At 34.7% G+C, this 16433-nt stretch overlaps 2 protein-coding genes across 3 annotated transcripts; both read right to left on the reverse strand.

Annotated features, from left to right (window-relative positions):
• Window positions 1-4645: 4645 nt before the first annotated feature.
• LOC122279844 (protein ZW2-like) lies at window positions 4646-6582 on the reverse strand. Its single transcript, XM_043090722.1, has 2 exons — window positions 5472-6582; window positions 4646-5388 (listed from the first exon to the last, which is right to left on the reverse strand). The coding sequence occupies exon 1, from the start codon at window positions 6163-6165 to the stop codon at window positions 5473-5475; it is 693 nt and encodes a 230-aa protein (XP_042946656.1). The 5' UTR covers window positions 6166-6582; the 3' UTR covers window positions 4646-5388; window position 5472.
• A 1346-nt stretch (window positions 6583-7928) lies between these two features.
• On the reverse strand, window positions 7929-14242 carry LOC122279744 (phosphoinositide phosphatase SAC8). Of its 2 annotated transcripts, none has more exons than XM_043090547.1 (20): window positions 13935-14242; window positions 13750-13824; window positions 13236-13366; window positions 13039-13130; window positions 12828-12885; window positions 12010-12066; window positions 11763-11796; window positions 11487-11567; window positions 11288-11394; window positions 11018-11104; window positions 10848-10925; window positions 10018-10079; window positions 9731-9829; window positions 9517-9616; window positions 9252-9360; window positions 9074-9146; window positions 8889-8982; window positions 8702-8788; window positions 8297-8363; window positions 7929-8184 (listed from the first exon to the last, which is right to left on the reverse strand). In XM_043090547.1, exons 1-20 carry the CDS (start codon window positions 14086-14088, stop codon window positions 8057-8059), a joined length of 1773 nt encoding a protein of 590 aa, XP_042946481.1. In that variant the 5' UTR covers window positions 14089-14242; the 3' UTR covers window positions 7929-8056. The 2 variants fall into 2 exon arrangements, with proteins under 2 accessions (XP_042946481.1, XP_042946480.1); XM_043090546.1 differs by having other exon boundaries at window positions 10018-10082; window positions 13935-14241.
• Between the last annotated feature and the right edge of the window lie 2191 nt (window positions 14243-16433).

Below are 16433 nucleotides of genomic sequence, written 5' to 3' on the forward strand. Positions count from 1 at the left end.
AGTTTGACGTTGTTTATAGAGGATGTATAAGTTGTTATTGAAATTATAAAAGGGTATTCGAGGTCGATGTGAGGGCTATCTGGTTTAATAAGTAGTTGTTTGAGTTGTGTATATTTGCTTAATATAGATTGGGATTATGATTTTTAATTATTTTAGATTGGGTTTGTGTTGCTGGTCATTAATGCTTAGTTTATATTACTTATATGAAATAGGTGACGAGATTAATAGAGTTCAAATTCAAGGCATAGATAATATGCTACAAGAATCAGGTAAGCGGAGTTTATATGCTAGGCTTTATACGAAATGTTTAGACTAAAGTTGACTTTCTAAAAATTTTGCATGTTTTCTTATGGAATGGGAACTTGGGAAAAACAACCGCGGTCAATTATTTGCATTACTCATGAAACTTTTATGAAAGAGGGAAATGTTTTCTAACATGTATTGTGTAGACATGAGCTTAATTTTGTTATGCTGTTTTTGAAATTTGTATAAAAAGAGTGATATTGAAAATCTGAAAATTTGTACATTGATTAGAAAGATGCTCTGACTTTTATTTTTAGTATGTGAGAATGATCTAAATATATTTCGATACTCTATTTTGTTTTGATAAGACATTTGAAAACCTTTGACATGGTGTACTCGTTTTGTATTTATCTCTGCCCTGCTCTGCTCTATTTGGGTTGGTACCAACTTCTTTGTCTCTAAATGTACCCACTTTAAAAATAAAATGGTTATTATGTAGTCTTTCATGTGTGTACACTCGGGGCTCTGAGAATAATAAAAGAAAGATTTCACATATGTATTTGTCCGGTTTGGCCACCAAGTTTAGCACAACCCTACCATCGGTGTAGTCTCTACTTTGTGAGATGCTCTATTTTGATGTGATGATGATGTTCAGATTATGTTATGTCGAAATACCTTGGGTTTTAGATGTCTTAAAATCATCACTCTGTTTCATTTGAAAACATTTTTTGTTTTACACGATAAATTTGGAAAATATTTATTTCTGCATGTTGTACTCTGTAAATGCTCATGTTTGCACGTTAGTATATGTCTTCTGGTTATTAAGTTGTCAATAACTCAACCATTATTTTCATAATATTTTTCAGATGATATTGATGACCAAGCTGGGGGTTAGGAATAGAAATTGGAGCTTGGCTAGCTATGGAATAGGTGGTCGAGTACCTAAGGTTACCAATGTTATTAGAAGAGTTTGAATTGAGTATTTGGAGTTTTTATTGTTATTTGGATATTTGAGACTTATTAAATTATTAGTCTATTATGTTAAGGTTACTGGAAGATTGTGGAGACAAGGATTGATGTTAATTGTTTATTTATGCTTTGATGTCTTTATAGTATGAAGTTGATAAAGATGAATGTATGATTGTTTTGAAATCTTTAGAGATTTTATTTGTATTGGGAGACCCAAATATAGGTGACAGCTAGTAATTCTCCAACCCTCTCGAGTACGAGGCATTACAATTTTATAGCTTGAACATGTTCTTCATATTACCCATAAGCATATGCATCAAGTATTAGCACATCAAGTACATGCATCAGTTGTCATATTTCTCTATTACTTGTGAGATGGACTGACTTGTTTGGTTGGCATGGACTTATTAACACATCAAGTATATGCATTAGTTTATTTATGGTATCATTACTTATCATTATTAATTATTATTCAACATCAAAGTTAATTGTATTGGTGGTATCCCTTCTGTTGTTATAGTGGACTTAGTTGCTATTTGTTTCAATTACATAATTTGGACTAAACTTGTTGCTATTATATTGATTTCTACCCAATGCCTTTATATGCATTCGTGAAGGGGTTATTTGGTATTGATTTAGGCCTGTATAAGGCTGTGATGGTGGTTCAAATGACTCCATGGGAGGTGATTAATTCACAAGTATTTTTAATGGGGCTCCAACAAAAGTGGCAGGGTAACCCGATTTTTGGATGACCACCAACTATTTTGTGATTGTTTTTACAAAAAGCGATGAGGGTTTTTTAGTTTTGCAGTCATTTTCTTAGTTTTGCTCTTGTCTCACACATGATGTAAATAATAAAACCATTATAAGCCTAATAAAGGACATTTTCTTTGGCCATTTCAGTGCATTGATTTTGTGGTTTTTTTTTTGGAATTGAGAATGGTTGTCGTTGGTGTTTCCTTCTCTAAAAACCTCAGTTGTGATGACTACAAAGCCTAGTGGAGACACAGGAAATTTGGCACACACATCATGGTATGGTAACCTGGATGGCAAATAAGTAGTAGCAAACGGTTGTTGCACCCATTCGAGATTAGTGTGAAAAATTTCCTATATGTTACCATTTGTTTCCTGAGCCACCTACCAAAATAAATGGACAAACTTGAATGGAAATACTCACTGTTTATCTACAAACTTGAAGCAAAACAAAAGATACTACTACCCAATGCCTAGGTCAAGTAGTAGCACTACCAATATGTCACGCTCAACAAACAATCGTCGCAATGAATTCCCAGTATGTTATTGTGGTATTAAAACATGTCGACGAACTGCTCATACCATGAGAAAAATGTGGGGTGGCGATTTTTCGGTTGCCAAAACTATGAGGTAATTTTGGTAATTTTGTTGGAATTAAATTTCAGTTTTATAGTTGTAGCTTGGATGTTACAGATTTTATTACTTGTCAATTGTGTAGGTTGGGCAGACTTGCGGGGTTTTTTTTTTTTTTAGTATGATCCAGAAATACTATCATATGTACAGAAGACAATTAATCAATTAAAGACCGAACTTCATAAAATACAAGTCTCAATGGACATTCAAACTAGTAGACATCGAATAGAAATTGATTTAGAGATGCATAAGTGAAAACTGGAGAAAACCAATTTTATTATTCTTATTTCGATATGGTGATTATTTGTTTTGGAAATTTACTTTGAAAAATTGTGAGCTTGGCGACATGTGCTAAACTTTTGAACCCAGTATATGAGGATTGTTTTAGATATTGTAATTATTATTATCTTGGATTGCCTTTCCTTTCAATATAAGTCACAAGTGTTTCCAATTTTGTATTTAATAAGCTACCAAAAAATAATTGTTGGGAAAATTCCAATATTTATTATTTGTAATAATTTCACTAACATTTACGTATCGGAATAAAAAATAATCTTCGTGTTATAATAATTTTTAGCTAAAACTGGAAATACTCAATAGAGAAAAAATAAGACAAAATAGTTAGTAGTTAAGAATGGAAATGAAATTGAGAGAAAAAAGTAATAAAAAATAATAGAAGAATATTAATATTTTAATAGAGGAAATGAGATGTTTGAGGTTTTTTAAAGATAAGTAAAATTTAGGAGAAAATTATAAGAAGTATGATTTTTAGATAAAATTTAGTAGAAATTATGGAGGGATGAGAATGCTCTAGATAAATGGATTTCGTAATTTAGAAATAAGCTCCATCTATAAAACCAGAAAATGGGTCAGTCCCTATATAATCTAAAATATACATCCATAATAATTAACATTAGAGGTTCAATTGTAGTCCAACCAGCCAAAATCTCTTCTCCACAATCTAGTTCAGAATTTACGATGAGTGAATTCTCAGATGTACTACAACTGGAACCGTAATAAGAGGGAAGGGGAGGAAGAGCGTCAAAGTTTTTGCAAAATCCTCTAGCATAAAGGGTCTGTCACGTTAGGGTTAGGGTTGTGGAGCAGGATCACATAGAGAGAGGGAAGGGGAGGGAGAGCGCAGGGAAAGGGAAGGAAGGGGAGAGCACAGGCAGAGAAACCGGAATATGAAATGCATCAATTTTTCTGAGTCTTTGCACAATTTCAACTTTAATCAAACGCACCATTTTATTTACTCTAAAACAGTGCGTTTGACTACACGTAGGATACCGTTCGTGTTTGTGGGCCTTCCCCCTTCACGCATGCAAATAGACTTTTCCATTGAGAAAAGTGGACGTAGCTAGACAGCTGAGAAGATGGGTGCAGGAGCCAAATTGGTCATTGATTGCCAAGAGTTGCTCTCTGCAGACAAACCAAAAGGAAAAATATTCAGCATTAGTTGATCCTAGAGCATCTTCAATGGATTATCCAAAATTAAAGGACATTTTTGATGAATTTAAGATGAATTTAGCTTTTAGCTATTCCATTCACATAAGTTTCCATATTGGAATAACTATTTTTTCATTATATAACAATAAAATAATATAAAATAAATTTGACTTTAACTATTCACATCAAATCTCCATATTAGATTATCTATTTATTCATTATATAATAATGAGTAATTAATAATTAAAAAATATTTAATTTTTTTAATTATTAATTTATTTTATTTTATCATATTTTACTATTCTATTTATAAGTAATTATATTCTAATTAAATTAGTAATCATGAGTAATATGAAGTAATAAAATAAACATTTACTCCTTAAATAGTAACAAGAAAATTTGGTTTTACTTTAACATGTATTGTAATTCAAAGCCAATAAATTTGAGTTTACATAATTCATTGCAATCAGTTTTTCATCTCTAATAACTAAATGAGACTTTATTTTTTAATTTAGATAATCTATTAACGATGCTAGGTTTAAAACAGTAAAAATCTAGAAAGTAAGAATAAATTATGCACACTTTCCCAAAGATAAAATGGAAAAAGTAAGGATTCATTACAGAAGGGCCGAAGGCCACGCAATGAGGCCTAGAACAGAGCTGCCTTCCATTAACTCTCACGATTGTCATAACTCCATCCCATAATACAGAAATCACATACTGCTGTGCATTTCGCCCAGCTACAGATAACAGAACAGACAATATGCCTAAAATTCTCTGTGAATACCATTTAGGATGGATTTTCTTTTTCTCCCTTAATGCACAGAGCTAAGTATGAGAGAAATGATACCTTGGTGAAGTATGATCGAAGGATGTCTGCGTCAGAGCTCCAATTAACAAAGCTGATGCCACTGGGAGATACTGCAGTTTTTGGGTTTGTCCACAAAATGTACGTGTAGTCAGAGAACTTAAAAATGCAACTGAATGGGCCATCTCAAGAAATGAAATGGATTTCTTACAATTGAAAATTAGAATAATCAGGCTTAGGACTTGGTCATTTCGTTCTCTTTCTCTTTGTATTTGAGCAGTTAGACAGAGAAAACTAGGCAAACTAGGCCTTTTTTTTGTCATTTTACCATATAATATTGAGTAAGATAAAGGCAGCAGTTTAGCTTCTGGACTATTGATGGTAGGTAGCAGCAAGTAACGGAAGTGGGATATGTAAGATATATATTAATCCACTCAATATTTACAGGACTCGAATCCATACTTGCAGAGACCGACTCGAATCCATTTCTATTGACAGTACAGTGACCACTTATAAGATCCATCCACAGCAACCTGACAAACATAAATTCATAAAAGTAGGTTAGCAGTACTGCTTAGGTGATAAACAGAGAGAGATAGAGAGTTCAGGTTCCCACTTTATTCTTGTGCTTCTGCTTCTCTCTGCAAGCCCCAACTCCTAATCCTGAGCTGAAGCTCAGAAACTGCGGCTAAGAACCTGACGCTCTGAGCTGGACTGAGTATCTCCACCACTTTCACCGCCGTGTTCGTCCTCAGCGCATCAGCATTGGCCACCGCTGATTCCAATGCCGACCTCCATGCCGCGAACACGTTGTCCTCCTCACTTATTTCCCCATTGATTGACCGCCCCCCACGCCCCAGAATCTCCAGCAACGGTGGTGCCGCCACGCTCTCCTGAATCTTTGCCAGCTCATGGTTGAGCGCCCGTTCCTCCACCTTCGTCTTCTCCATCAACCTATTCATTCTCTGGTGCTGGTCCTCTGACAAGTCATCCACCGAGTTGCTGATGAGGCGGAATGCCAAACCGGGTTTGAAACCGGCGATCCAGAGGAAGGTGCGCTCGAAGGAGGTGAACCATGTGGGAGAGAACACGAGGAAGACGTCCCTCTGAGCAATTATCGATTTTTCTTCGTAGTATTCTTGGTAGTGTGCGAGGATGCGGCAAACCAAATCTTTGAGGTCTTCGTCTCTGATTTCGTGGCAATGTTGCCGAGCCGAGAGAAGCTCATCGAGGTAGTGTTGTTGGCGGACAAGCCAGCCTTCCAGAAAGGCTTCGAATGAGGCTGTTCCCGTTCTTGACCCACTTCGCATGGTAGAGTTAGAGCTAGATGGCAGAGAGAAAAGAGCTAAGCTGTGAGTTAGGTGGTTGTATGGAAAAGGGAGGACAGGACACTACGTAGAAGACCAGTTCATATTAGGGAGATGGCCGGGATCATGAGAATGTGACGTCAAGTAATGGATTGAATATTTTTTTCATCTGTAATTTTTTCTTCGTGGGGAAGTATTTGATCTGCAAAAGATACTTCTGGGGGCAAGATTGGCGTCTGATTTCTATTTTCGGAGAAGTGGTCGCCTGAAGCGGACAGAGACTTGTAATTTGTAATGTTAATAAACGCCACGAAGAAGAGTATCCTTCAGAAATCGAGACGCGTGTTGTCGGGACGGCGAACAGAGTTTTTAACTCTCTCTCTCTCTCTCTCTCTCTCGGCGGCTTCCACGACCATAAGGCCAAGAGTAGGACGCGTTCGTCGGTACTGCGAACAGAGTTTTTAACACGCCCTCTCTCTCTCTCTCTCTCTCTCTCTCTCGGCGGCTTCTGCCAAGAGTGTTCCCATCGGACTGTGAAGGGCCAATCGGTGCGTGCAGTACTTCGCGACAAGGAAAAACTTTTCAGAATTTTTAATTTTTTAAACCTTGAATAGTTTTTTAGTTCAAAAATTTTATTATGTAATGATTTAGTTAAATTTTATTAAAAAATAATAAAATTTTATTATCTTACTACTTCTATTATATTTTTATTATTTTTTCTTTTTTATTTTTTACTCAATAATTAAAGAATTGATTATTAGTAAAATTATATATTTTTTTATTTTTTTTCTTTACGATTAAGAATGCTAAAAAAATATTTAAAGGAAAATAATAAAAAAAATAAAAAATTCAAATACATTAAAATAGTCAAAGAATAATAAGAGAGTAGTAAGCCTGTCCATTATACTTTTCCTAAATCTTTTATCTCAATATAAATTACGTCTCAAAAAATTTTATTTTCACAACTTTTTATTTTAGCTAATAACTACACAGTTTTCAGTGCTGTGCATTATTTAGGCAGAAATGATTTGTCCAGTCGGGAAATGCAGTCGGCGTACAGTCGTAGAGAAAAAAATGAATTAATACGAGACCTACATAAAAAAAAAAAAAAAAATTATAATTTTTTTTTATTCATGTAGGTCCTTTATGAAAAAAAAAATTTATAAATTTTTTTTATTTATTCAGTACAGCCGTTTGCATCCCGACTGCTTCTCCCGACTGCATCTAGCAAAACCCATATCTGAAGCATGCATGCCTTCCATGTGTTCCCAAATTGTTTTGGAATAGATTTCTCTAATGGGAGTCTTAAAAAAAATGTTGACTTCTGTTTTGTATGTTCTTGTACCGTTTGTAGTGCTTTCTTATCTTGTCTTTTTTTCTGTGTTTCCGAAAAGATACATAAAAACTGAAGCGATAAGGAATATGGTCTTCTCAAAGACACTTCTTTTCATTTGCCTGCTCTCTTTTCAGTTACACATGTTAATATATAATTACTTCTATCGGTCAATCATTTAAAATAGATTTTTTCTACTTTTCTTTAAGATATGTCATATAACAAGTGATACCAAAATATCTAGAATAAAGAAGAATATTATTTTTAAAAAAGAAAAAAAAAAAAAGAAAGAAAGAAAAACAGGACGAGCCTTTTGCAGGGATCTGGCAGGCTTCTGGGCTGCTGATAGGCAGATTGTAAGGTCGGACCAATGTGTGTGACCCAATACAGGGAAGGGGATGCAGCTAGACAACTAAGGAGTCGGGTAGAGGAGTTTTTCATGGGAAAAATATTCGACATTCGTTGATCCTATATTACGTGGTTTAAAACAATATCAAGCTAGTAAATAAGAATAAATTATGTACAATTTTCCTAAAACAAAATGGACAAAGTAAGGCTTCATTACAGAAGACCACACAATCGAGGCCTAGAACAGAACTGCCTTCCATTAGCTTTCACCATTGCCATAACTCCAGCGGTTACTCCAGCCCATAATACAGAAGACATATACTGCTGTGCATTTCGCCCAGCTACAGATAACAGAACAAACAATATGCTTGAAATTCTCAGTGAATACCCTTTAGGATGGATTTTCATTTTGTCTCTTCACGCACAAAAGACTAAGTATATGAGAAATGATACCTTGGTGAAGTGTGAAGGATGTCAGCGTCAAACCTCCAATTATCAAAGCTGATGCCACTGGGAGATACTGCAGTTTTTGGGTTTTTCCACAAAACATGTAGTCAGAGACAACTCCGAAAAATGCAAATCAATGGGCTATCTCAAGAAATAACATGGATTTCTTAGATTTGAAAATTAGTATAATCAGGCAAACTAGGCAGGACTTCGTCAGATTTAACCAACTTTTTGTTCTTTTTTATTATTATTATTTTATATTTGAGCAGTTAGATTGCAAATACATTTTTGTATAATTTTACCATACAGCATCGATGGTAGATAGCAGTTAGCTTCTGTACCATTGATGGTAGATAGCAGCAAGTAATAGAAGTGAGATACGTAAGATATTGATCCACTCATAGTACTTACAGAGACTGCCTCGAATCCATTTAATTGGAACGGCGAAGGATTATTTCTACTGACAGTATAGTGACCACTTATAAGATCCAAAGCATCCTGAGCAAACACAGTTTCATGAAAGTAGGTTAGCAGTACTGGTTCCTTTCATTTAAATGGGTTGTTTTTCATAAGTGAAAATCATAGATTGGGAACTTGCCTGCCGAACTCCATCATGAAAATTATTCAAATAATATCTTGAAATGGCACTCATTCCATCTTTGATTAGTCCGACTACAGTCTGCTTCCCATATCTGCAACATTTTGCATCCAAGATCTATTATGCTCAATACACACAAACAATCTAACACCGATATTAGAAATCTTAATCTCAAATTGATTTACCTAACCAGGTCTCCTTTCAGGGCATGAGTCCCAGCATAACCAAGGCTTATCTCATCACCTTGCTCGGCCCATACTAGTGTCAGAGAAAAGTTGTTAATAATGAAGCTGAGAACATAGCTTACAGTCAAATTCTGACTCAGCAAGAAGGATACAAGGAGAAATATAAATAATTCCATACATCTTCTGAATTTTCCATATTCTTCAGCAAACATAGAAATGCATTCTGTAGAAGCGAGTAATCCAATCCTCTGCAGCTGTACACTCATTGATTTTTGAGCCAGAAAAGTCTGTTAAGAAAACAAGGAGGAAGCTCAGCAACCATAAAAACCATAAACAGCATGGTCCTTAACCACTGCAGATATGATATCTATCAGGTGACAAACATACCAATCATAAATGACCAAGCGATAATAATCAACTACACTAAATAACATTCTCCAAACCTGGGTGACATTTGTTCGATCAAGGCAATCAATGCAGTTAACTCTAATAACTCCTTTCTGCTCCTCCAGTATGTTTCCTTCTGCGTCTACGAGGAAGAATCTGCTCAGCTGGAACAGAAGTAATTAAAAAAACAGAATTATGGAAAGCCAGCATTCCTAGATTGCGGCATGGTAATACAAGTTTGTAAGTAAAGCTCCATATATTTTTTATTACCCTTGTTTTTCAAAATCCTCTGAGATTTGCTCATAAAGCACATTCAGATTATCAAAGTTTGAGTTGCCACAATAGTGATGAAAGTCAAACGACACGTATCTGCAGCAAATTATGAAAAAATAAAGGAGTTCATAACAATTAAGATGTTCTCTGAAGCACTGTGATGCCTTGAGAAAATATGCCATGATAAAGCACAACAAGAATCAAAGTCCATAGAAAATACTTCTAGAATTTGATAAGTTGGTTTACTAAAAATGAACAAATACCATAAAAGTCTAAAATGTCACCTCACAACCTGCAGCTTTTGCATTTCAGCGGCATATGCTGCACTTAACTGACCTTCATCACCCTGCTACAAAAACAAGATTTAATTCAATTTTTTAATGACAAGGAATCATAGAGACCATGCAAACATAACATGTCTTTCACCCAGTTAAACTTCGGATCCTAGTAATGCATCCCCATCACACAAATCAGGTGATTTGTTAGCTCACTGATGGGACGTGGTCCCTAGAAATTTTTTGCACCCAAGAAACCTTAGACCTGGAGAGAGCATATCACCAAGACTAAGGCCCTTACCACTTGAACCAACCCCTAGGGATTGGAAAGAAAGAAAACTTGTACAGAAAATAAAAGCTTAAAACTTGTGCAGTTCTAGGGACCGAGCCAAGGTGGGGCCTGTAGGGCCATGACCCACTCTTGGTCATTCAGTTTTTAAATAAAATTCTCTCTTATATATAGCTAAATGTATGTATGATTGGAAAAATACATTTTAGACTCGAAATGGGATAGTTTATTATACACCCCGACCCCATTTGGCATCCCCAAATAAAAAGTCCCGGTTCCATCCTGTGTACTTCATACACAATCAAGGAAATCCAATAACATGACTAACAAATATGCACGAAGAACCACCTGACTAAAAGGAATCCACATTCAAAATTCTGATCAATCTGTTCAGTGATATAGTCCATTTAAATAAATACCAAAGGAAACAATTAGGTAATATATTTTGCTGGCAAAATTCTGCAGATTTACAAACAGCTTCAAGAAGAAATTATATTATAGGCCAGACTCATGATTTAGAGGGGAAGAGAAGAGAGACAAAGACCCTTACTTTATTAGTTAGGTCAACTGCTACCGTTTCTCCATATCTTTGCAAAAGATCACGGAAATGGCGCTCCACAATGTTTGACTGGACGCAGAAAGCCAAATGTACACATATAAATTGCCACTCATAATACAACTCAACACTGAAAGTGCTCCATCCTGAAGTAAGACTTGTACCGTTTGCTCATGCTCTATAATTCTAAGTCGCGGTTTGTAGCTGAGATCAACAATCTGCTCCCAAAGAAGTGGAATTGAACCTCGCACCTGAAATAGAGAGTATCGACCAAACTTTGCTTCTCTAGTTAATTCCCTTTTTGAGACTAATTTACAAAATGAAACAAGAAGCAACTCCAAGTTAAGAAATCTGGTCTGTACAAATTGACCTGTAGGATAAAATGCTTTGAAACACAATTAATTCTGAACCCCTATCAGATACAGTACAGGTACCTGCAATAATGAGAACCTGAAACCATCAACCTCTAGCAATTGTTCAGTCTCAATAAAATTTGCTGTATCTCCTTCAAGGTTAGCTCCTCTTCTCCACATCCTTGTCCCTATGTCATCAACACACAATCTCATAACTCATATCTTTTTGAGGATATCCAATCAATAATTGTACAAACCAATTATCTCCAAAATGCTGTACCTAGACGCCGAGTACACCTCCTTGAAATTAATGTGACTGTGGCAAGAGCACTGTTTAGCTTTAGCTGTATTGCCTGGAAGCTTAATCTACAGTTAATTGAAAACAATGTATATTCTTTTTTACTGGAATATAATGATAAATTTACTTCTGTGTCCTATTGTCTCGTACATGCATGATATTTGCTCATGCACACACATAAATAAAGAGAAGAAAAAAAGGGAGGGATGGCGAATGATATTAACCAAAACGCATTAAGAGTATGAAACTTCAGGATATTTCCTTGAAATAGAGGAATGATAAAACCATCAAGCTGCAACAAGAAAGATAAATGCAGATTAGGGGAAAGAAGTTTTAAACGCTTCTAGCAAAAGAAGTGCCAAGTTTGTCTTTCCTTTAAGCTCTTGAAAATACTTTTTCTTCTTGAAGTGAAAATGAGCAGTTCTTGACTTCGCGAACAGCAAAACAATTCCCATTAAAATGCTGACCAAAGGATGACTTAGACTTAACAGAAACCATATCTAACCTTAGACTCAATAAGGTCCTCCAAAAGATTTCTGTTCCAAACAAATCGAGGGTCAGCCTGAAATATAAATAGACAATCAGAAACAAATTCAGGAATATAGATCATTCTTGAAATGACAAAATACACCTACGAACTATTGGAATAGTAGAAAAGATAAAGAGAAATACAATGATCAAAAACACTATCTGGAGTCTGCTATACATTGGAAAGTTTTTGAGACTCCCATCACCCAGTATAAATCTTCTGAAATTCGCATTACTAAGCAATCAAACTTTTTTAAGATAAAAAAATTATCTTCATAGCTCACATGAGAATGCAAGGAGGTGCAGCTCTGTTACCAACTAATGGAGGAACTAGTATCAATGGGGTCAGCAAAGAAAAGACAAAGTTTGATTTTAATCCATTGATTCACACACAAATAGAAGAAGAAACCCCTCCCCCAAGCCTAGCATTGAAGGCATCAACTCAGCCACAGTTGAGAAGTGGAGAATGCCCTCTGAAATTTTATTTTTATACCATGCAAATCAGAAAACCCAGAGGAAAGGACCCTAAACTAATAAAACTACTGAAAGACCCATGCCTAAAATCCTAAAATTTAAAAATTAAATAATTAAATAACAAGGAACAAATTAAGATTGGAGACAAAAAATAGCCCTTTTTAAGAACAAAATCAACTTCTTTTGAGATGCATTGGATCAAGTGTTAAAGCTTCAAATACTTTAAGCACAGAACAGCAACTACATTTGTTAAATGCAATGATATTGGATCATTTCAGATGAAAGTTTATCTCTGAAAATAGACCTGTCATGCTAACTAACCTGCTTCCAAAGTGGTTTATTCATCCAACCTTCTGCTAACTTGTATCTTCTTTGTAAGCTGGTAGACATGATCAAATGTATCTTGAATATGCAACACGTAGTCCAATATATATCTGACTCTGAGTACAAAAATGATAAAGGACACAAGACATCTATGCAAACAGTGGCAATCTACTTAAAGGACAGCAATTCACAAGGTAAATCGACTTACTTCAAAGTTATATCCATTTCATATGAATAGTATAAGCCCGGAGTCGATTCCACTGTTTTCAAAAGAGTTCTGAAGTAAGCCTCATCTCTTTTCTGCATAAAAGAAATTATAATCTCAGGAGAAGCCCACTAATGCTCTATAAAGACCAGAATTTTATTTTTTTATTTTTAAGAAAAGGAAAAAATGTATAACCATACTTCTTGAGTGGTCGAAAATTTCAGAGCTTCAATATTGCAGGGTAGGAACCTCATGGAAATAACCCTAAAAACTGGAGAACCAAGAAAAGTTCCGACTTCCTTCCGAGAAGTTATTACAAGTACATATGTTCCTGAACCAAAGCACAGAGAACTAAGCAGAAATCTCACTTAACAACTAACAAGAACCATATTGCCGAACCGGCTAGTTAATTGCGCGAGTTAGCTCAAGAATCATACGATTTCAGTTTCAGCCTTATGAGATTTGAAATTCATTAAAAAGTCTCCAAAGCAGATTCAAATAACAGAATTACATTGAAAAAAAGGCCATGTATCAGCTATGCACTACCTAAGCACGACATTTTTCAAATGAACTAAAACGAAACTTCGATAGCATTAAGCACTCGTTTGCGCGCGCGCCCGCGCCCGCGCCATACACACACACAGAGTAAATTATTGGAAGAAGAAAGGAAATGCGAATGGGCATCGAAAACATCTTGATGTGCCAAGGAATTACCTGAAAGCAATCTAATAGTTCCAGCCACACCATAAATTGTAGATACTTTGGAAGGACTGTCAGATAAAGTATCACCTGCGAGAATCAAAAACGTCAGTTTTTAAGTAAATTGCACAGATAATATTCATGCATCACCAATCATACCCTAAAGAAAATCCGAAACACGAGATTGGAAAATCCTTTACCATCAAGTGGCCGGCAGTTACCGTCACGACGGTCTATCGAGAAACCCAGATCGGGTGATTCAACGGGTTTAATCACAAACATTTCCTGAAATTCCTGCAATTCCAGCTGGTCATGGAGCTTGAATCTACCACCTGAAGAAGCTCCACCCTCCATTTTTCTCACAATTTTCGATGCACGAAAACCGCTTGAATGCTTTGAAATCTTTGAAAAAAAAAAAAAGAAAGAAAGAAAGAAAAAGGAAATGGAAAACGTGGATGCAATGCAGTGGCGAAGGGCAAGATGAGACGAGGGAAGGTCAAAACGACTCGTCAGGTACAACAAATAACCAGCTCTTCCGTGCGTGTAGAATGACGTAAATAGCCAAAAGATTTGTGGATAATTATCTGATTAGGGCGGAATTTTAATTAATTAAGCTGGCAATTATGATCCGATTATTTGTCCTACATGTCACTTTGTGCGCACTGTATGCGTAGGGGCAAAGCCGTACTCCGCTTGCGTATTTTTATATCGCAGCTATTGGTAATAGGGTTTTGTTATATGTAAATATAGTCGCACACTAATCTGTATATCAATACTGATTTATTTATATTTAAAATTTAAATTAACACTATTTTCAATAAAATTTACTTTTAAACCAATTACATCACATTGATACACAAATTAATATACAATTATACTTATAATTATATTTTTTTTGACAACATATATAACATGTTGCCATCCCGAACGGAACGGTACCGTTCCCAAAAGTTTAAAAAAAGAGAAATCGAATATGCCATAAAACTGAAAATTTTTTTATTAAAAATTTAATATAAATATTATTTATAATCGTAAAATATATAAATATCGTATAATTATTTTTAAAAAATAAAAGTTATTATTAAAAAATTAATTTTTTTACATAATTTTTATATTTATTTATTTATTTTTAAATAATTTTACGGCTTTTAAATACTCATTATTATAAATATTATTTTTTAAAATTTAATATAATAAATCAGTTAAAAGCATTGCCAACTAAACGCAAGTGCACGGAACGAATTCAATTGGGGATCGTGGACCCCTCATGTTAAGCAAAGTAATTGAAAAAAAAAATTAATTATTAGGCAAGGGATATGAGTTCAGTCTCAATCACACTTTGACTTTTTAGACAATTACAAGAATATGACCTATAGAATTTGTTGTATGCTTGCCCGATTGTAAAACTGGACTGAATCTTGCAAATGATATGAGAATTACATATGCATTTAGATTACAGATATTACACAAGTACAGAATCATTACCGAGATAAGATAAAATGAGATAAATCGATATTAAAATTAAAAATTGAATAAAATATTATTAGTAGAGTGTCTATTTTTAGTTGAGAGCTCATTTCATCTTAAAATCTCAATATGAAAGAAGCCCACTAGAAGAACTCTTTGCTCACTGAAAGGAATTAAAGAATCCAAACCTCAGCAAAGTCACACACATAACACGTCACCTTTCATGGAAAGACAGAGATGATCTCATACGAATAAGTAATCATTTCGGTTATCAGGTGATGATCCACACCGATAAACTCTGAACAAAATAAACATCACGCATGAGTCTATATATACTAGGTAACCATTGATAGTAAGAGATCGAACTCTCTTTTAAATTCCAAATCGTTTAGTTACATTTAACTTATCTAAGCATCAAAGTTTTTACAGGCAAATCACACCGGAGCCTCTTGACATTATGCAAGTGAACAGTTGCAGAGGGAAAGTGAGAGACGTCCACAATTAGAATATATTATTTTAATATTTTTTTTGTATTGAAATTTAAAAAAGTTGAATTGTTTATTTTATTTTATATGAAAATTTAAAAAAGTTGTAATGATTAAGTAAAATGAGATGTTTTGTGAAAATGAATAAGGCCAAAAAGAGCAATTGGATCCCTTCCCCTAGGGGAAATAGGGACAGAAGAGGAATTGTTCAAGCACATAAAATGTTTGGACGATGATCAGTGCAGATGATGTAATGAAAAATGATATTTGTAGTGTTAGGTTAGTTTCATGCATTTCTTTTAAACAAGGTAATTAAATTTAGGATCTACTTAAAAATAAAAATTATTTTTTAATAATAAACTCTACATTTTCTCAAAAGAAATGCATGAGATTTACATGCAATAAGACTGTATCAAGCATTAATATGATGTAACATCTTTTATTGGATAAATAGTGACTTCATTTTCAAGACTGGTTTGTGGAGTGAAACAAGATAACAATTTTGTGAATAATAATAAAATAGTTTATGAATAGTAATAAGATAATTTGAGTTGTGTTATAAACTATCTTGAATTGTATGACCACATTTATCTAGTCGTCAAATGCATAGTGCATAGTGCTAACATAGTACTAGCATAGTGAGTTGGTCGACATATGCATAGTGCATAGTGCTAGCATAGTACTAACATAGTGAGTTGGCCGACATATGCATAGTGCATAGTGCTAGCATAATCCCCTTTGTACGCC

Source organism: Carya illinoinensis, chromosome 10 (assembly GCF_018687715.1).
Source record: "Carya illinoinensis cultivar Pawnee chromosome 10, C.illinoinensisPawnee_v1, whole genome shotgun sequence".
Lineage (NCBI taxonomy): Eukaryota > Viridiplantae > Streptophyta > Magnoliopsida > Fagales > Juglandaceae > Carya > Carya illinoinensis.